Here is a 20,878-nt window from a genome sequence, read left to right as displayed (position 1 = left end):
TGCTCCTCAGGTTTGCTGCCTGTCCTACTTCCCTGCACCAGGTCCGCTGCAGTTCCCAAGCTCAGCACGCCCAAAGGCGAGTCGTGCCTGGAGAAGCTCCGTCTGCAGCCCAGCCGGGCTGCTGTCACATGCCTGCAGCCCCGGCACCAGCACCAAGCCAGCTCTTGTAGATGAGTGAGTTAATCTCTTAATGTTCAGGAATCGCATTCCTGGGCTCTTACCCTTTCTTTTATTACTAATTTTAACATGATTTTTTTTTTTTTTTTAATTTATACAAGACTTGCAAGCGTCCTAGCAACTAGTGAAGACAACAGTGTGGTCCCAGTAGTGTTTGACAGGGTACTTATGTGACTAAATAAATGACTAAATAAATATATAAATAAATAAATATATGACTAAATAAATACCAGTATCTCATGCAGGGAGCACATCTGCACTCCCACCTGATCTCAGGTTGGGTATCCCCTGTTGAGTCAGCAAAAACCAGAGCACATGACCCAGAGGAGGCTATCACTATCATCAGCATGACTGATAAAGCACAGAAGGAAAACGGAGATGACAAACACTTGTTGTCGTAGATACTCACCCCTAGAATGCAATGTGATTGTTTTGTTTTGTTTTTTTCCAGTTGAGGTCACAAATCATTCGTGCAGATCAGTTCCAAGCAGCTCAGTGGGTGCTTGGTCCTGCCTTCGGGACCACGTAAAAGAGAGCTGCAGTCTGAAACAAGGAGTGAAAAGTATTCAGCCTCTCTTTCTGCAGCATTGTGGGGGTGGATGGGGGTTATTTAATTTGACTGGGAGGTTTCCTCACATACAGCAAGCACATAAACTGCTCAATGGGGAGTCAGTCCAGAGAGGCTGCTGGGACTAAGCTGTGAACTTCACTAGTTGTAGAGATGCTTGAAAGTCTTGTAGGAGTATAGTACTGAGGTAATTCCATTAAAATTAGCAGTAAAAGAAGGATGAACAGTGCGGGCACATGGTTCCTGAGCAGTAAGATGAGATTTCATCAGGGGAACTCTGACATCTCAGGGGGTTTGCTGTGACTGCAGTCACACAAAGTCTTGGCAGGAGCAGCTGAACCCAGATCTCATGTTGCTTCAGGGCTTGAAACCTGCTCCTTCTGAAGTAACTGATTAGAATGTTGAGAGATAAGGAGCTTCCACCCTAATCAATTTATTTATCTTACTGTCCTCAAGGCCATGCCTGCCATCTGCCTGTCAGCTGCTAAGAAGTCCTGGTACGCTTATTTGTCAGATGAGAACACATGACAAACATTCATACATTTTTCAACATCTATTTCAAGACAAACCTGTGGCCATACCTCCAAAAAAAAATAATAAAAAAAAATATATATATATATATATACAAAAACCTGAATATTAGTAACTGATTAAGTAGGGAGTTCAGCCTTTCAGACCTGTGTTTTGTGCAGTCAGGTGTGTGACACAGCCCTGGCACAGAGCAGACCTTTGGCCAGCTCACAATACATAGAGCAAGAGATGTCTCATCTCAAACCATGAGTGGGGCGTAGCCTTATCAGACAGTGCTTCAGAATAGCTTTCAGCTATTTGCATGTGCTGTTTAATATTAAATCTGACAGAGGGCCATTACCCCCGGCATCCCGTAGCTTGGGCAGGAGCTGCGGTCCTTGCAGCCACCAGCTGCGAGGTTCCTGGGGCAGCCTCTGGTTCTTCCGAGGTGGGAAGGGCTCCGTGCCGGTACCCCAGCACCTGGAGGCACCGTTTGTAAAACAGGAACAGGAACATTTGTGAAACAGGAACTGTAGTTATGCAGGAAGAGGAGATGAGAGTTAATTTGGGAAGAATAATTGTAGCGAAAAAAAAGGCTTGGAGTGGCGAGGGCTAGGACGGGCTGTGGAGCCTGAGTCTGATTTTACCTGTGATGATGCAAAGCAGGAATGGCTCCTGAGCTGAGGAGCAGGGTGGCGTGGTGCAGTACGGCACTTACACTGTGATATCACAGGCAAAGCTCTTAGCACCAAGAACAAGATGAAGATGGGGTAAGGCTCAGCACTCACACACCTCAGGATGTTATCTGTGCTGCAGAAAAGGCCAGTTAAGTCACCAGGACGTAAACACCACATGTATTATTACCTGGTGCAGGGATATCTGGTCAGTGTCACTGATGCTCTGCCTCCTGGTGGGCCTGTCTGGGGCCCCGCGGTCCTCTGGCCTTACAATCACCTTGCCTCTGTTCTGCCTTGTGGACCCAAATGTGATGCACGAGCAGTCCCATTTGCAAGCCACGTGGAAGGGGTGAGGCGAGCAGTAAGAGCAGCGGGTAGGTGGCTGTCTGCTGTGTCAGAAGGCTGCTCCAGTATCGAAGTATCGCGAGCTCCTTCTAACGACCACAAGCCACGTCCTGTCTCGCTCTGCGCCCCAGAAACGGAGCCACAGCGAGCGCTGTGCTGGCTGGGAAGTGAACTCGGTGACATTCCCCATGCACGGCCCGGAGTCCAACCAGTACAAGGTCCCGCACCCAGGCGGGGCAGCGCCGAGCCCCAGCACAGGCTGAGCAGGGAGCACGCTGAAGAGATGGCTGTGGGGCTGCGTGAAAACCGGGCATGAGCCGGCCACGTGTGCCAGCATCCTGAGAGCCAAGGCCAGCGGAGCGATTGCTGTGGTGGCTCCGCTCCCGTAAGGCCCCAGCATGTGTCCCCCGCTTGCTGCCCAGCACTCACAGCAAGGCCAGGCGGGGTGTGCTGTGCTTGTGGAGCTGTGGCCCTGCAGCCTGCCCGCTGTGGTCTCCGAGCTGGGGTGCTGCGGGGGGCACAGCAGGTGGTGCTGAGCTTCCCTGAGGGGCACAGGAAGGACCGGGGATGTGCAGCTGCAAGCCAGAGGATGGGGGAACTGCTGAAACTTCCCAAAAGCTTAAGCCTTTCCATTCATAGAAAGAGAGGTCAAATATTTAGGGTATCTAGTATCTGAGGGGGAATGAAGAATAAATCCAGAGAGGATTCAGGGAATTGTTGAGCTACCCCTATCCAAAACTAAAAAGAAGTAAAAGTTTATGAGGAAGAGGTGTTTAAGGAATTAGGAGTCATGAAGTCCAAAGGAAAATAGATACTCCCTGATGGGAGAGAAATGCTGAATAAAGTGCTAATGAGGCAAATATTAACTGTTTTACATCAAGAGGGTCATTGGGGAATTCAAGCAATGTGTGATGCTGTGCTACGGAAATATGTATGTGTAGGAATATGTATACTGTGGCTGAACAAGTATGCAGGAGTTGTGTAGTATGTCAAAAGGTAAATAGTAAAATTATCAGCAGTCAGCCCAAAGGGGCAAAGAGCCAGGAATTCAACACTTCCAAAATGTACAGGTAGCTTTTACAGAACTCCTTAAAGTAGGTAGATTTGAACACTTGTTAGTCTTGGTAGATCATTTGTCAGGGTGGGTGGAAGTGTTCCCTTCAGTATCTGCTACTACGAACATAGTACCGAAAGTAATTCTAGAACAAATAACTCCCAGGTATGGAATTGTTGAAAATATTGGCTCTTATCAAAGAAATCACTTTATGTCAGAAATATTGCAAGGGCTAATGTGGACTCTAGGAATCAGGTGGAAATTTCACACTCCTTGGCATCCTTCCTCTTCTGGAAGGGTGGAGAGGATCAGACAATAAGCAGCAATTGACTAAGTTCTGGAAACTCAGCTTCCCCAAACAAAGTGCTTATCTTTGGCACTTCTCCAAATTCAAACTGCACCATGAAAAGATGTGGGAATTTCACCATATGAAATATAACTTGGATTGCTGTACATGGACAAAGGGAGTGGATTACCTCAAACTGAGTAAGAAGATGCTTTTCTTAAGAACTATATACTTGGGCTGTCATCCTCTTGGTCATCTCTCAGGACCTGTGGATCATTAGCTGAAATGGAAGCCCTGGTCCATCCATTCCGAGCAGGAGATTGGGATCTGATATGAATATGGAGAGAATTGAAACTGCAACCTGAGTGGGACTGTTCCAAGTGCTTTTGACTACTGAGACAGCAGCAAGAACAGCTGAGAAACAATGGACTCATACCTGGGTAAGAGCATCAGCTGACCCTGATACCTGAGAGACTGCATTAACAAAGACTTTTAAGGTTAAAACTGTTAAAACTACCTATTGTAAACCTTTAACTTCTCCTAAGAAGAATTTTTCATGAATTAATGAGTAAAAGGGATTGAATTACACAGACTTGGAGTGTTTCCAGGGAACACTCCCTGGAAGTGGGAGAAAGGGGGGTGTTTAATCCCCACCAGAAGAATCCTTATTAGTTTGTGATTTTTATTGTTTTTCTTAATTGTTCCTTCTTAATTATTACAGGGGTGTATATATACATAGAAATTATGTATTTTATCTTAGTAATACGTATTCTCAATGGATTAGCGATAGGATGGAGATAAAATCAGCATTTCCAATTAATCCAGAACATCTCTTAAGTTCTATCTTGAAATAATTGTTGGATTTGCACCCAGATGCCTAGAAAGACTGAAAAGGTCTTGTCCCTGATTGCTATTCCCAGCAGCAACTGTGTCTAGATTCTCTAGATTTCTAAAAATGACAGATCATACCCAGTCCTGGTAAGGAACAGATTTTGAAGTTGAGCTCCCTACACCTAGTCCTGGCTACAATATACTGTGTTATCGAAGGTGCCTTTTAAACAACATTGATAGAAAACTTGGGGAAATATTAGTGACCCTGGGTGTGGAAATATCCATGAAATAGGGAATAATCCATACTGTACTAAATATGGTAGCCATGGGAATGCTAATATACATAAGGCACACTAGATAAAACATGAGAACCCTGTAACCAGATGGCCTGTCCCAAATGGCAAGGGGTGGTACTGGCTATGTGGCAATAAAGCCAGGAAGGTGTTGCCCCTAGAATGGAAGGGAGCTTGCACCCTGGAGGCAATAATTCCAAATGTAACCATTATTGAAGACCCACAAAACCAAAGTCCCTTGAGACCACACGCAGAATTAAGTGGACTCCAGGTAATCCTCCAGTAAAATTCTCTAGCATCTCACAGTTTTGCAAGGTGCTTTTTTACGTTGGTTAAGGGTGAATGAATTAGAAAAACCTATTGTAAATATCTCAAAATACAAAAATATTGTAAATATATTGAAGATCTAGAAGATAAGTTTGCAAAAATAGTACTCTAGAATCAAACAGTATTTGATTTATTAATAACCTCATACAGAGGAGCATGCACTGTAATTAATACAAGTTGCTGTATGTATGTAGATCAAATGGGATGAATTTGACTGATCTCAAAAATATTTGGGGAAAAAAAAAACAAACAAACACAACATGATCCTACATAGAGTAGCTCAAGATTTCTAAGTTCCTGGGGACATAGAAACATTTGGGAGAAACTAATTTTGTGATTACCTGAATAGAATTGGCTCAAACAACTATTTGTTGGTATTGTAATAATAACGACATTGGATATCTGTCATCCCTCGTGACATCTGAAGAAGAATATTGCACTTTAATGTTGGAAAAACTCGAGTGCGGTATATGAAGAGGTGCAAAAACAACAATAGGAGTAAGAAAAGAAGAGGGGGGAATAGTGGGAAAGTAAGTTGTGTTTTTTCAGTAGAGAATAATTTTCTGTATTCCAAGGTAGTTGTGTAGTCATAATAAGGAGAAATGCTAAGTAGATAAGTGGACAGCAAAAGGCCTCACTGTTCCAAAATAAGGTAGAAGCTTGAGAAAAACAGGATGAGCAGTGTGACAACAGTAAAATAAAGATCACAAATTCTCAAAACATAAGAAAGGAGAAATTAAAGGGTTGAAAAACAAGAAAATTTGGACATATATGGTATAAAGGAGCATCAAGTAGCTTGTGAACCTGTAGCACTCAGCCAATGAGGAAACAGGGGAGGTAATCAGGCATTGGGTAATAGGGAATAAAAGGTTATGATTTGATTATTAAAATGCGCTCCTGATTGACAGGATGCCCGCCATTGCAACCGTGAATAAAATAGCTTCGCAGAAGATCTTGTCTGAAGAAATGTATTTGAGGTGTTTCTCACAGTGGGGCGCCTTGCATAGGTGGGCTTTTGGGCAGGCGAGGGAGGGAGGAGGGTGTTGGGGCCGGGCGGTAGGAGGGGAGCACACTGGGCGTGCAGACCCTCACTGGAGGTGGGGGTCCAGTCGTGTTGGTCCCTGACCTCAAGGACGCTGGCATGCATCAGGGTGAATAAAGGGTTGGAGATGGACAAAAAGGCACTTTCCCCCCTTCCCACATGTACTCATTGTCTGGAATAGTTACTGCCTTAATTGTCCAATATTTATATCATATTTGGACAATGATGACAGTTCATATTAATACGAAGTTATGGCAGTGATTGATTTACGACCTTGGCCACACACCAGATTGCTCCAAGGAGCCGGAGCTCCCATTAGCTTAGAACCAGAAAGAGCTTTTATTGAGCTGGAACTGCAGCGAGCTTGGAACAAGCAGGAACAGGAGCTGGGTAGGGCTGGAGCTTTGAGGCACCTTGTAACAAGAAAGAGCATTTCTTGAGCCAGAGCTGTGATTAGCTGCACGTTCCATCAACTTCAGGCATCAATTAGCAGCATCAATAATACAACCCAATCCCCTGGTGGCCTACCCAGGTTCCTCAACACCAAAGAGAGGTAAACAAACCAAATTGTCTGAAGTCAAAAGAAAGACAAACCAAGCAAGCTGGCTAAAGACCAAAGAAGCAAATGGATCAGTGACAAACACGAAACCACAAGCAGAAACACTTCCTCCTAACCCCTAGCCAGTGCCAGCTTCCTCACCATGGTGTTCCCTGGGGAACTGCTGCTTGCCCAACCCTGCCAGCTGCCCCCACACACCACACCGGGTATCCCCCGGTGCTGCCAGGTCTGTGCTCCTCGTCTGGGCTCAGGGCTGAGGCTTCCTGGCTTTCAGCCATTCCCATGTGCCATTAGCTGTGCTGGAGAAGCCCCCAGTGAGGTGGCAGTCTCATGTTGCAGCTGGGAAGACACAGCTCTCGATGCTGCCTGAGCTCCCTGCCCTCCAAAGCAGTCACAGCAACAGCCACCAGGGTGCATGAAAGCAGAGGTGGGGGCTCTCAGGAGTCTGCAGTACGTGAGGACTGAGAGGCCCTGTGTCTGTGGGCTCAGTCACCCCCAGTTAGCAGGCATGCCACTTAAGAGACCCAGGTGTCAACGTACCATCAATTAGGGCCAAATCATCACTAGGAAGGCAATCATCTGTTACGGGAGCAGAGCAGGTGCTTACCTTACAAGTTAATACAGAACTCAGCTCTTGAAGCACGTGTGTGCCCCCTGAGCCCTTACCTGTGCGTGTTCCCATGCCTGTGTGCACCCATCCACAAGACACACCACGGCTGGGAGACCCCTGCGGAGAGGCTCTGGCAGAGAAGCTCCTGCAGAGGGGCTCCTTTTGGGTAGAAAGCAAGTGAAATTTGTACCTTTTTGGTGCTGGTGCCTGAACGTCAGCTCCCAGTCTGTCCATTGTCATGGTTTCTCAGCGCTGCCACTCGCCCCACTAGGGGCCCTCAGTGCCGGCCACAGCTGGGAGAAAGCCTCCAGCTCGGTGTCCCAGCTTGGGCTGGGAAGGCCGGTGCAGGATGCGGGCAGAGCCGCGGGTACCCGTGCTGCTGCTTGTCGCAGGGTGGCAGCAGTGCTATCACCACTGCTCGATACTCCCTTTCCTCCTCCAGTGCTGCCCCAGCCCAAACGCCAGAGCAATAAAGTGAAAGCGGTTATAAGTTTTTTTTGACACTTTTGTAAGTATTTATGCAAAATGTTTAACCGATTGGCTGTTGTCTGTCTCTCCCCGTAGGCAGCAGCAGCTCGTTTGTATGGTTATTGATGGCATCCGAGTGCATTTCTGTAAAAAAAACTTAGCTCAAATGTTCTTTCGGGTGGGAATCAGGGGAATATTAAAAGACTTCTGGTTTCTGGCTTCTTCCTTGCACCCGACTGCCCAGCCAGCCCTCCACAGTATTTCCTTCTGCAGACGGTTCATTTCCAGATCTCTGCTTTGACCGCTGGGCTCCTTGGCTGCAGATTTCAGTCTCCCAGTGGCTTCGCCCTGGCCATAACATGGCTGTACCAGTTGTTAGTCAGTTCTGTTGCCCTGACTCCTTCACACATTAAACCCTCCCTGCTGCTATGGGATGGTGCTAGTGGCCCTTAACTTACTTAAATCAGGCAGCACAGCGAGCTCTGCTTAAATAGAAATCCTGAGCCCCGTCCCTGCCCACCTCACCAAAGTTGAGAGCCTCTGGGTAAGGATTAAGGGATGATCAAGTAAAGGGGATGTCACTGTGGGAGTCTATTACAGGCTACCCAGCCAGGATGTTGACACTGATGAATTATTCTTTGACAGATGGTTGAAATGTGGCTGTGGCTTTCAGGACGGTCGGAAGCAGCGACGTGCACCAGGCTGCCCGTCCTGCAGGGCTCACCTGTGAACCCCCCGCTCTGCTGCAGGGCCTGGTGTCACCAGGTCACATGGAGGGGACGCTGGCTGAGCTGGAAGGTGGCTCTGGCTCTTGGACTGCAGGCCCTGCAAGCACAAGCAGAGGTAGGGGCTTCCCCTAGCTGCCTTCTGCAATAGCTGCATGGATAAATGCCTTGTTTATGCAGTTCTGCATGGTAATGGCTACTGCTAAACAGCGTGCAAGCTCAAACAATAAACCTAACCCAATCTAATCTTCTATTTGTAGAGAGCTTGTTGCAAAACAGATTTCACCCACCACAGAGAAGAAGGTACCTCGGAGCTGTTCAGCTCCTCACAGGAGAGCTGGAACATCCTCACTCTGCAAATGAAGCCACTGCCTCTGAGAGGGGCAGTCAGTCCCCCACAAAACATGAGGGGAACCAGACCAAGCCCCAGCATCCTACTCACTGGGGGAAGCTGGAGCCACTGGCTCTGGGGCAGAAGGTCAGGGCTGAGCTGGGCTCAGCTCAGTCTATGGCTTCTGTCACCACCTGAGTGTTAAACTCAGCATGGGGGATGCTCCCACCTCCCTGCCTGCCTGGCTGTGGCACCTCCCAGGCACAGCACGAGCATGAAGTTGGATGCAAAGGGGCTGGGGGAAGTGTCCCCCAGCACAGACACCTGCCTCCGACATCCCCTGCATAAAGTGCAATTTGCTGACCCAGAGGACAAGGACACCGTCCCCTCTTGCTTGGTCCCCGTCCGGGCAACATGCCACAGAAGACAAAGCTCATGATAAGGTCCAGCACATTTCTGTTGGCTTCCCTAACCAAAAGGACACATGACAGCAAATGCCAGTAATGTAAGCTCTCGGCCACCAGGCACTAAAGCTGTGTAGCCATACAACATTGCTGGGAGCCTTTTTGAGACACACCAGGGTGTATTTAAGCTTTCGTTTTCCTGAGCATTTTCTCTTTGGCAAAATGGTGTGTCCAGCCATCTTTCTGGGGATGGACTTGACTTCCCTAGTGACTTACTAGATAATTAAGCAGCCATGCCTGCTGCTATCAGCCCAATAATTTAATTGGAATATTCATTCTGGCTTTTGATGTAGCTGGCCGGCAGCCTTGGTAAAGGTAATGGCTTTTGGCTCTGCAAAGAACATCAGATAAGCTTTTAAAAATTACATTTGCCACTTCTCGGCTGCTGTGCATCTATGCAATACTGGCTAAAGGAAGTCAGCCACAGTTTACCCTTGACTTGAGTGGATCAGGAGCTCACCTTATTTCAGTAGCTTTGCGCTAGCTCCCACCAACCAGCCCGAAGTATCAGAAGTCACAGTGATCTAACACTGAGGAGTTCTGCAAAAGGATGCACTTGAATGCTGAGGGAAATCTTGCTGATGTCTCGCTATCCCCCAAACAGATTGTCATGCAACATTAGTGGGGCAAACAAAGAATCTCAGACTTGGAAGAAAATAATTAGCCACCTTGTGGTTGCTGTACAGGCTAATTTACTCTGAAACCGCAACTCTCTGTCTACTGTGATTTTGCGCGTAATGTAAAGAACCAGGCTGTTATCTCAGGGAACAGAGTAGCTAGCCTCCCCCTTCCTGAGACCCAATGGGGCAGCTGTGAGGACATGGTGAAAATTAATCACTCCCACTAGCTGGATAGAAATAGCATATACCTGGGAATCTTGGGTTATGCTCTGCTGCTGCTCCTGCCCGTGTCCCTCTGAGGTGCTCACCCACGTCTCTGTTCTAATGCAGGAGCTGAGAAGAGCTGCTTCTATCTGTGCAGTGCAGGCCAACTGGTCTTCAACTCTGTCCTCTGTTGGGAAGAATCATCACCTCTCCTGCCTCTAGTGGCAGAATTTAATGGAAAAAAAGCAGAGACACCCAGGTTGCTCAGAGCCATGAAATAAAAGCAATTTGTCAGAAAGTTATAACAGAAGTGAGAGCACCGAGGAAAGAGCTCAGACAAGTGACCTCAGACGTATCCACAGTGTGCCCAAAACCTGAGTATCAAAACCTGTTTTTAACTGACCTTAAAATTGTGAAGTGCAACAGTAAGTGATAATGTGATCACACTCATAGCTGTCCATTCAGATCTCCCACCATCTCCAGCACCATGGAGGTACTTGAGCCTGAACTGCCAGTCTGAGCTCTTGTTTTACAACATCATAACTCCCCTGGGGCTGGAGATGAAGCCTGAAGTACTTCCAGCTGTTAAAGACAGTTTGGGTTAGTTCAAGTACTGTTTAGTTTGTACTGTATGAGCTTCTGTTTCTGGAAAATTACAGCTCAGACATCTGCATACATGGTAGAAATGAAATGAACCAAATGTACGTGGGACCTCTACATAAATACAAAAGGACCTGGGACCTCATTTATTGTAGTGTCTTACACATTCATTATGTTTTCTCAGTGTCAACCGGGGAATGCATAGCTGGGGGGGGGGGGTTAAAGAAGTAACATCTGTGACTCTGTGCCCAGGGTAGTCTATTCTGCCTCAGTCTCTTCTGAAACATGTGGACCCCAAGCACAATTCAGGACTAAGAATCCAGACCGCTGTATGGAATGAGACTGTACAAAGGGAAAGTCCTGCACATTCCACTGTAGACTTCTTTTATTTGCACACACTGCAGATTAAACAAAATATATGATTGCTGTATAAAGAAAACATATCCTACAGTTGCACAGGCTTAATTGCTAACTGCACTAAACATCCTACTTTTATTTATTCACTTAAAAAACATATATATATATATTATATTTATATATATAAAAGAAAATTACCTATAAATACAATGGAAAAATACATTTGAAAGCTTTTTATAAAACTTGGCTCAACAGTATTTTAATAAATATATTTATGAGAGAAAGACAGAAACGGACACACAGAGAAACACACATCCATAATGTCTAATGCTTTTCTAAATCCTGAAAAGAGAATCTGCTCTTTGGTGTTACTAAGCAGAGTTAGCTGCAAGAGTCTGAAGCATCTAACGTCCCAGCTTAAAGCCTCTGCTCCACCCTCTTGGCTGTGTATGCTTACCACTACTTCACACAGGCTTTGCTGGCTTCGAGCTCCCGTGATAGCTTACAACCAGGCAGGGAAACAGAATCAGAAAAGTGGGTGCTGTCTTCCTCCAAGGGCCCCATCCAACCTCCTTTACATTCAGTGGAAAATACTACTTTACTTGGACTGAATTTTCTACAGAATACGTAAAGTGATTTGCTGTCAAACCAATGACCACTCAGCAGTAAAAAATACTTGTTAACATGGAAAAATCAATTAGCCCACACAGTGTAATAAATAAGTTCAATAACTACATTGTCTTGTTTGTTACAATTTTTTATGGAAGCATTTTGTTAGCCTTCTGCCCAAACCAGCCAAATGAACATTCTGCCACAGCACAACCAGAAGTTCATCCAGCAGAGGTTCATTAAAGAACAAGTTCCCCCAAAAAGAACATTCCCTCCTCACCAATTACTAAGGGAATCCAGCCCCAGGACCCTGTAGACTCCTATTAAAGGCAAAATGAAGTTTGGCACTGGCCTTAGGAAGTGGAGGTTCAGTTTCCTTCACTTACCAGAAATGGGGAAAGTGGACAGTCCCTGGGGCAGTCCCTCTGTTGCCCAGTTGGGATAGGTCATGACCAGCCACTAAGCATACAGCAGTCATCAGTAACTAAGCCCTGAGCACATTTAACAAGTTTCCTGGGAGATTTTCCATCCAGCATGTGAAATACAGGATGCTGAGGCATCTTCATTATCTCCATTTAGATTGGATTTTGCCTTAGCGGGAAATGAAACAAATCCTAGTAGGGGCTGCAGATGCACTGAGCCCGGAAGCCCAGCATGACCCCAGGAACACGTCTGTTCCTACAGCAGTTGTGGCTCATAACAGAGCGCAGCAGAGTTTTTCTGTTTAAACCATGATCACACAACATCCAACTGCATTTATTATCCAATCAATGTTTCAGACTGACTCCCCTGTTCTCATGATCTAAAGGATAAGTGACAAAAATCAGGCATATATAAAGTCATATGGGAAAGCACATCTTGCTCTATTCTACTTAACACCACTGGCTGACAGTTAAAATTATTTCCTGGAATCCCAGAATCGTTCAGGCTGGAAAGGACCTCGGGAGGTCTCCAGTCCAACTTCCTGCTCACAGCAGGGCCAACAATGGATTCAGACCGAGATTCTCAAGGCTCTACCTGGTCATATAAGGTGCCCCAAAGCTTTCCCTCCTCCAGGCTGAACAAGTCCATGTCCCTCAGACTCTCCTCGCAGCTTCCTGACCACCTTGTTTGCTTTTTGCTGGCCTTCCTTGCTCAAGTTGTTTGGTGGTTCTGGTTCACAATTTGTTTCCTTGTGCCAAAGAAGGTGAAAATAGAGCTTGAACATTCGAGCAACAAAAAACAATCATATTTCTATACTGTTTTTGAGAAAAGCTTGTCGTTTCTTGTCTTTCTAAACGTCATTCACAGCCAGGAGGGAGAAAGGAAGATGGTCAAAATAGAACACAATAGTTAAACTGATTCATGAACAGAATTTTCTACAAAAGAAAAAAAACCACCTCTCTTATTTTCCCACTGTACATGTAGAACTAAGAATAGGTATATGTTAATGAAATATGATTTGAAACGGTATTTCACATCTAGTGAGAACAAGCAGAACATTGAAAATGGGTGGGAGTTTTAGCACTGATGTAAACATATCTAGTGCTTCTGCAAAATACCAATGAAAACTAAAATATCAATGAAAGAACGTTTGAAGGAGAACACAGGATTCTGTACTTACGTATTTTTTCTTGCAAGGTAAATGATTTTTGTCCATCTATTTCACCTTCACACTACATAAAAGCACAGCATTTTAAGAAATTGACATAGCTCTTTGAAGCAGTTAGAGAAAAACACATACTACAGTCTGCTTCTCCAGGAAACTTCTATTATGCATACAACTCATTTCTTACTGGATTTTCCTTTGATGTGTTACAGCCTGTCTCACATACTCAACCCAGTGCAAAACTAAACTGGTAAGCAGTTTCCAACTGCAGCATCAAATCAACGTTGCAGAAGTCGTCATTTCTACATGCTTCTGGATGAAAGCGGTTCTGTCCATTACTGGAAAAAGTGAAACAATAAACTTATAATAGAATGAAAAATAAATGCCTATAGTGTCATCTATTGACAAATGCCACATGGGCCTCTAATCCTAACCCTTTTTTAAAAAATTAAGACATGTAGGAACCTTTTTAATATCAAAATAGTAGCTAGTGAAACTTCCAATAGCAAAACCATACATCCCACCCACAGTGCCTGAAAATGTTCACAGAGACACCGTGTATCAAAAAGTATTCAGGTCACATCTGCATGCCCTTGTTATCAAGAGGCACACAGAGAATTTGGTGTGTTACCCAAACAGATTCTGGTTGCTGCACTGTCTTCTATTCTTCAGGGAACATCATGCTTGTCAAAAACTTTGCGTGCTTTGATTTTAAGCAAGAAACATGAGAACTGGTTTAGAACTGATGCCTATGAGTCTCTATAAATGTCCCAGAAGAAGGAAGTATCAGAAATCCTTGTCCCAGCCTGAAAGTTCATCTGGAGGGGTTCCCTCTTCAGGTGGATAGCTATCAAAGTAGCTGTAGTCAGTTGGTCCAGACAACTATGACGTGAAAAACACAAAGACATAGTTATTTCAGAAGGTACCTTTTGAAAATACTTTCTATTGATTATGCATCATTTATATTGCTGCCAGTGGAGGGAGGAAAGGCTAACATGACAAGGGATGATTTCTTTCACTGGATTAAATTCTTCCTTCTTTAAAAGCTACAACTCTAGAAATTAACTTGTACAACAGAACAATAGCATTAGCATCCATGTACAAAAACACTCCCCAAATATTATGAAATCCAGGATTTCATCCAGAGGCCTATAAAGTTAGTAAGAAAATTGGGCCATGCTAAGTTCAGTTTTGATTCAAATTTGTTTAACACCTCATCTACAAACATGGGGTAACTACTCAAAGCAGATCGTGGAATTGTTTATTTCAAATTGTGTTCAAAGTCAGCTTCAGATTCTTTACCCTCAATCTTTTTTTCATTTTATGGCAAAGAGAAATGGTCCACTTAAAAGGTGAAGTTTATTTACGGATATGCCATAATACCATGAAAATATAGGAATTTGTACTCTGCACAGTAAAGTGAGCAGTGCATCTTAAAATGCCCATCTAAGAAAATACATTTTTTTGGTTCATCATCACCATTTATTATAATAATGGTGAAAAACTACCGCAAACTACACAGGCAGAACTACATTTCCGTTATCTAACCGAATTTAAGTTATGTATCGCTTGGGTCTCTCTCTCCTTCCTTCAGCTTTCATTAAACATGGAGAGCTATAATAATGCAAATACATTTGGGGGAAATTCTGCACTTCTCATCAGTTGTTTCTTTGCAGTCAAGCACCTTTATATTAGTAAAGCATGAAGATGTTGAAAGCCAGAGCCAATACCTCTCTTTTTAAAGGTGATGTTAATTTCCTCACTTTCAGACCATCCCAGTTAAAACCATTCAACCACCTGATTAAAAAGAAATGAGAGACTGACAGGGAAAGACTGAGAAACAGACCATTTTCTGTTAGAAGCATTATATTATTAAAAGTTTAAATGCATGTGAACAAGGGCTATAGAACATTTTTGCATGACAACAGTCCATGTGACAACACACTTGTTAGAAGTGGGAAGCTTCAGCTCTGTCTTTGCCATACAAGGAAGCAGTAGCAGGGAGAGCTTCAGAACCACCAGGTACATGGCATCCTCTCTCTGCAGAAGTGTTGAAGTGGCAGGCAGGCTAAAGTAGATGGTTTAGTGCACATGGATGCATATGCATAAGCACTGCCAAGCAAAGATGTATGTGTCGCCTTGGGATTCAGCTCTCTTTTAACAACATGAGAAAAGGGAGACAAGTAGAAGAGCCAAAGCACTTCTTTTCCACAGAACAAACTGCAGGGCTTAGAAATAACTAAGATGAAAAGAAAAAGCAGGAAATGTCTAATCCACTGAGGTCTTTCTTGATTAAAAGAAAGAGGACATAAATCTGATATTGCTCCAGAGCCCTTAACTACTCTTATTGAACAGCAACTGTTTGGCTTTAGATCAGAGACTCAGGAGATCTAAGAGGGCAGATAATCCTGAATACTACTGGCATTCATTTCTCTGCAAATGGAATTAAACTTCTATGTCAGCAACCTGTAACAAAAACCAGTCAACAAGAAGATGTTTCTAGCTGATCCTGCTGAGGATTTATGTTGATATTGTTGCTTGCTGAAGTAGCAAACGTAATCGATAGCAACACGAGTATCTCTTACACAATCTGTCTGGAAGCGTCTGAAGCCTTATGGAGTTAGTGGACTGGGTTCTAAAATAACAAAAATTTTCTCAAATTAAAAAACAAAATTTCTTCCTGGCAGTTTCTTTCACTTACCTGTGCTTCTTGATGTCATTAATTCCATTCCTCAGATTACCTAATCTTTCTGTAGGGTTTTGCCTTAAAAACAGAAAAAGAATAAGCATAAAAATTTTGAGAATGTTCTTATTTTTGGAAAAGAGCATTGGTCCTGACTGCTTGCCCTGAACAGTTACTCAGGGAGGAAGCTTGCATACAACATATAGTCAGATGAGGAGACATAAGGAGGTGTTTCTCTCTCCTCCTTTCTCCCAAAGATGGAGAAATCTTCCAATTTAGAAGCCAAGACAGTTTCACACTGCTGTTAGTAGTAGTAGGAAAGCTAAGTGGTTGAATTTTAGTTGCACACCTTACATTTTCTTGGCCAGCAGGTCTGTTCATGAGTTGTAAAAGGAGGCAGGGCAAAATTTGCAGCTTCAAAGATCCTTTTAATCCCACTGCACAAACACAGATATGTGTTCCTAGAGCCGTGAATGAAATCCCACAGGAGCTGGGACTTCAAAGTTAGCAGCATCACCAGTCACAGGCTGTGACTGTGACAATGTGCTAATGCTTCTGAGTTAGGCAGCTTCTTTTGAAACAGAACCTTTTTGCACACTTTAGAATGGGCTTAATCCAGCCCTTAAATCAGGACCTAAGATTTGTGGAGGAGCTATATGCCTAAGTAATTTTCGAAGCATTTCTTAAAACACTGCACTTGGTAATAAAACTTAAGTTCTCTAGCTCCTTCCTTAGCCCTCAGCTGCACACATTTTCCCTAAAATGTCTTTCAGAAAACTACAGAAAAATTCATACTTAGAGAGGAAGCCCACACCCTGCATCTAAGGCTGTGCAGACTAAGAGGCGTGACACGCTCTGAGGCATGCATGTGTACTGAACATAATCAGAATGGACCATGTTAGGCATAACAATGTTAAATGGAGTTGTAAGGAATTTATGACTTTAGTCTGGATCTTAAATAGCTCAAAGTATCTACACCCAGTCTCTGTCACAAACTGCCCCTCCTACCTGCAAAGTCTGCGGATCAAATCCTCAGGCCGCCTTGTTATTATTTTAGGAAAGTCCAGTTTTTCAATGCCTTTGAGAATCAAATTATATGTCACCATTTGATCAGCCCCAGAGAATGGTGGACTAGAAAAAGAAAACACACTGTTACATAAAATTGCTGGCAAGAACACATCTGGTCATTTATTATCCAAGCAAACATTTGAGAATATGAAAACACAAAACAAAACAAAACAAACAAACAAAAAAACACCTTCCTAGCTTGACAATCTGCATTTCAGCCTGTTTAAGGTACTTGAAGGGTGTGAAGTTGGCAAACTGCCTGTAGGATCAGGGATACTGCATGACATGTGTCTGTCAAAGCAAACCCTGCCCCGAGCCTGACTCAGAAACTTCCATGTTGTATTAACATCAACTGGACACAAAGAAGTGTCATGCAAGTGTGCATGGGGACAAAGAATGAGCCCTGCTCACAGTTCACCCAACCTGCTGCACCCCTTTTACCCCATGAAGGTGAGAACGGCCTGCTGTTAGGTCTTCCTTATAGGAAGCATGAGCATCTGTTAAAGGTGCTCCACACCTGTGTAGAGCCTGTCTGGCTCTTTCCTTGTATGGATAAGCCAGAACTGAGGATAGGTCCCCTGCCTCGATTGTCTGTGACATTTCTGAAATGATGTATGAGTAGACACACAGAAGAGACAAAAAAAAAACATATCAGTTTGCAAGTTGTTCCTGTTTACTGGTGGAGAAAATAACAAAATTCATTTTAAAAATAACCTTTAAAGTGTTCTTCAAAACAGATAAATAAGGTAAGAACTTGGGAGTAGTAGGCACTTACCTGCCAGTAAGGAGTTCGTACACAAGAATCCCAAGGGACCAAAAATCCACACTGAAGTCATGGCCTTTACTCAGAATGACTTCTGGGGCAACATACTCAGGGGTTCCACAAAATGTCCAGGTTTTCTGCCCTGACCCGATCTTCTTTGCAAATCCAAAATCAACCTGATGAAAATGAACATATGCTGTATAACATAGACTTGCTTTGCACTGAGAAAGTTTAAGGTCCTAATTGCTTCCACACCTCCTCTAGAGATCTCACAGTCACCAGTAAAACCAATTGTTCATAGCTGAATGATTACAGTGTTTGGGAAGGATAGAGAAGTAATTCCATGGGATTACTGAGTATTAGTAGTCCCATTTACTTTCATGAGTAATTTCCCAGATGATTTCTTGTTTTGGACAGAACAACCCGTGTTCTCCTTGAGGATACAAGATTTACCGCCCATGGAAAAGGGTGGGTTGTTCATTGTCCTCAAGAGTGGATGTTTCAAGCTCTCTGAAGGATAATCTCTCTCCAATTTGACTGTCATAGACAAGTACAGCAGGAGTTGTTCACTGTGTTCCCTTTCTACAGAGATAATGTAGAACCTATGATTGCTTGAGGCTGGACAGGGAGGGCATTCTGGTCCTGGGAAAAAATGGTTCCTGCCTTTTCATTAAGAATGGCTGGTGGGAGACAGTGCTTTTAGGGTTTACTCTGTGGCAAGAGCTCTTGGAGGCTGCAGATCCCCATTTTGTGGCTTGAAATAGCTTTGCAATGTCTTTGTTCCTCACCACACAACCAGTAGCCTGCCCTCTTTTCTATTGAAAAGTAAGGGATATTAAACTCCAGGATCCTGGTACTATAATTACATGCTGCCTATTTATATCCCCCTGCAAGGAAACAGGATACGGGCACAAAAAGATAACAGTATGTCTTACCAGTTTTATGTATCCTTCAGCATCCAAAATTAAATTTTCTGGCTTCAGGTCCCTGTAGACAATTCCTATGTGATGTAGATAGTCCAAAGCCTCTGTCACACACCCAACACAGAACTTGGTAGTGGGTTCATCAAAGCTGCCTCTGGAAGAAAAAAAAAAATCATTATCTTTGCAGACAGTATTAACTTCTAAAAATACCTCACTCAATAATCAGATAACATGTAACACCCAGAACATGAACAACATTTTTGCATTGACATTCTGTATGTCACTCATGTGGTTGAAACTAAACCAAATATCTTTTCATGAGACAGCCTTTGAATCATCACATTTTGTAAATCATTTTGCTTGTTTTGACAATATTTTGAGTGATACTTCATCTCTCACTGCAAAAAAATCCCAAAGGTTTAGATACACTGCAAGTGCACAATAACCTCATCTGACAGTGAAATTCAGCCACTTTATAATAAAAGAGCCAAATGACACCACAGTAAAACAAAAAAAAAAAAAAATGAGAACAAGGAATTTTTCAACCAATTGAAATGTCAGGTGCTATCACAGAGAACAATCCCACTTGCAAACAAATTTGCTTTGAGCACTTTCTGGTGAAAGAAAGGGAGCAAAATCCTCAGTCCTACCTCCCTGAAGGACAGCACTTCCAAATGTGAACTAAATCAAACATTGTATTAGGACAACAGTACCATTATATCTGAAGAATATCTTCAAACAAATTATTTCTGTACCTCTTGCTGAATTTGGTTGTTCCCAAATGTGAACTAAATCAAACATTGTATTAGGACAACAGTACCATTATATCTGAAGAATATCTTCAAACAAATTATTTCTGTACCTCTTGCTGAATTTGGTTGTTCCCATGCTGACAGATTGGATCCAACCTCTTCGTACACAAAGAAGCAACCAAAAGAGACGATCTCTCCTAACTTGCTTACAGTCTCCATATTTGTGAATGTGTACAAATGAATTACTCCAAGTAATCATTTTTAGACAAGTTCATGAAAGCAAGCATCTTGCTTCTCTAATGCTAACAGAGATCCCACAGCACTTCTAGCCAGAGCAGGGATTCCATTAGTTGCTAAGAAGGATTCCCCTTCTCTCAGTCAGAGAGGGCTGCTTACAGTGCTTTCTTCCTTGGGTTCATTGCTGACTTTTCAGCAGCAGACAGTGCAATATTCTTATGGCAGCTGCCCATGCCATGGTTGTCAGCAGGGAAAGACTGCTCTGCTGCTAGTTACCTGATAATGCAATGTCTTAGCTTAGGACACACTTCACTCATTCCTTTTCTCAAGTTCTACAGATCCCTATCCTTTTGTATAGGAAGCTGCTGCTCAGTTTTTCATAGGACTTGTTCTCTGCTTCCTGGAGAGATGGTGAACTGTGGTGGTGGGCAGCAGCAAACTCAGAGACACCAGCATTAGAACCACTAGAGACACGTTCTTCCTCTACCTACATAGATGGCGCCACAAGAGACAAGCTGAGCCTGAAGAACAAACAGTTGCAGGGGTTATGTCCTCCAGGCAGCTCAAAGACAGCCTCTGGCACAATGTTTATGCTATCCGGTTCTTATTTGGCAGTATGTTCACTGATGAGCTGCTCTGCTAAAAGCAGTCACATATTGCAAGTCTAGCCATGAATACAGAAACCATACTATCATCGGCTCATGCCTACTCCTTAGAAACCAGCCACCAAGAAAGTTTGAATACCCCAATAGTCTCTTTTTTCAAATCCAATGGGAAATTAACAGAATGAGACTGAAATGGTATGGCTCTTCTGTGAAACCAGCAGGAAGTATTTATTTTCAGCATCTCGTGTATACAAAGAAGTGATGATTGCTCAACAAATTCTCTAACTTTAGAAAGGAGTGGGGAAGAAAGTATTGTAGGGCTATGAATTTTGAAAATCTGATCCCTTTCCCGTTCACAGCCTCCGTAATAGATCTATACCTGTTTAGATCTATATACTCTGTTTAGTCAAGCTAAACAGAGAACCTACTCAGCAGATGTATGAAGCTGACTGGCGATTTCAAAGGACAAGGTTCCATTTCTGTTTCTGTTACCTGTCTCTCAGTAAGCTCCACAATTCGCCTCCAAGGCAAGCCTCCAGTAGCATGTATACGTACTTACTATCCTTGAATGTACGATACAGTCTGTGGAGACACAAAAACAG

The 20,878-nt window shown here is 43.6% G+C and overlaps 1 protein-coding gene across 6 annotated transcripts in view; it reads right to left on the bottom strand.

The window, feature by feature from the left end:
- Positions 1-13,229: 13,229 nt before the first annotated feature.
- Positions 13,230-20,878, bottom strand: part of PRKG2 (protein kinase cGMP-dependent 2) — a 30,747-nt gene continuing 23,098 nt past the window's right edge. For all 6 annotated transcript variants that reach the window (XM_084516741.1, XM_084516742.1, XM_084516743.1 and 3 more), the window contains 7 exons: positions 20,769-20,858; positions 18,695-18,836; positions 17,772-17,935; positions 16,937-17,059; positions 15,947-16,009; positions 14,976-15,042; positions 13,230-14,127 (listed from right to left, as the gene is read on the bottom strand). In XM_084516741.1, the coding sequence (XP_084372867.1) occupies positions 14,032-14,127; positions 14,976-15,042; positions 15,947-16,009; positions 16,937-17,059; positions 17,772-17,935; positions 18,695-18,836; positions 20,769-20,858 (745 nt within the window). In that variant the 3' untranslated portion in view covers positions 13,230-14,031. The remainder of the gene's footprint in view (positions 14,128-14,975; positions 15,043-15,946; positions 16,010-16,936; positions 17,060-17,771; positions 17,936-18,694; positions 18,837-20,768; positions 20,859-20,878) is intronic.

The sequence above is a fragment of the Aythya ferina genome (genome assembly GCF_964211825.1).
Source record: "Aythya ferina genome assembly, chromosome: 4".
NCBI classification, from domain to species: Eukaryota; Metazoa; Chordata; class Aves; order Anseriformes; family Anatidae; genus Aythya; species Aythya ferina.
Note: the sequence above shows the minus strand (reverse complement) of the source record. Positions and strands in the feature narration are given on the sequence as shown.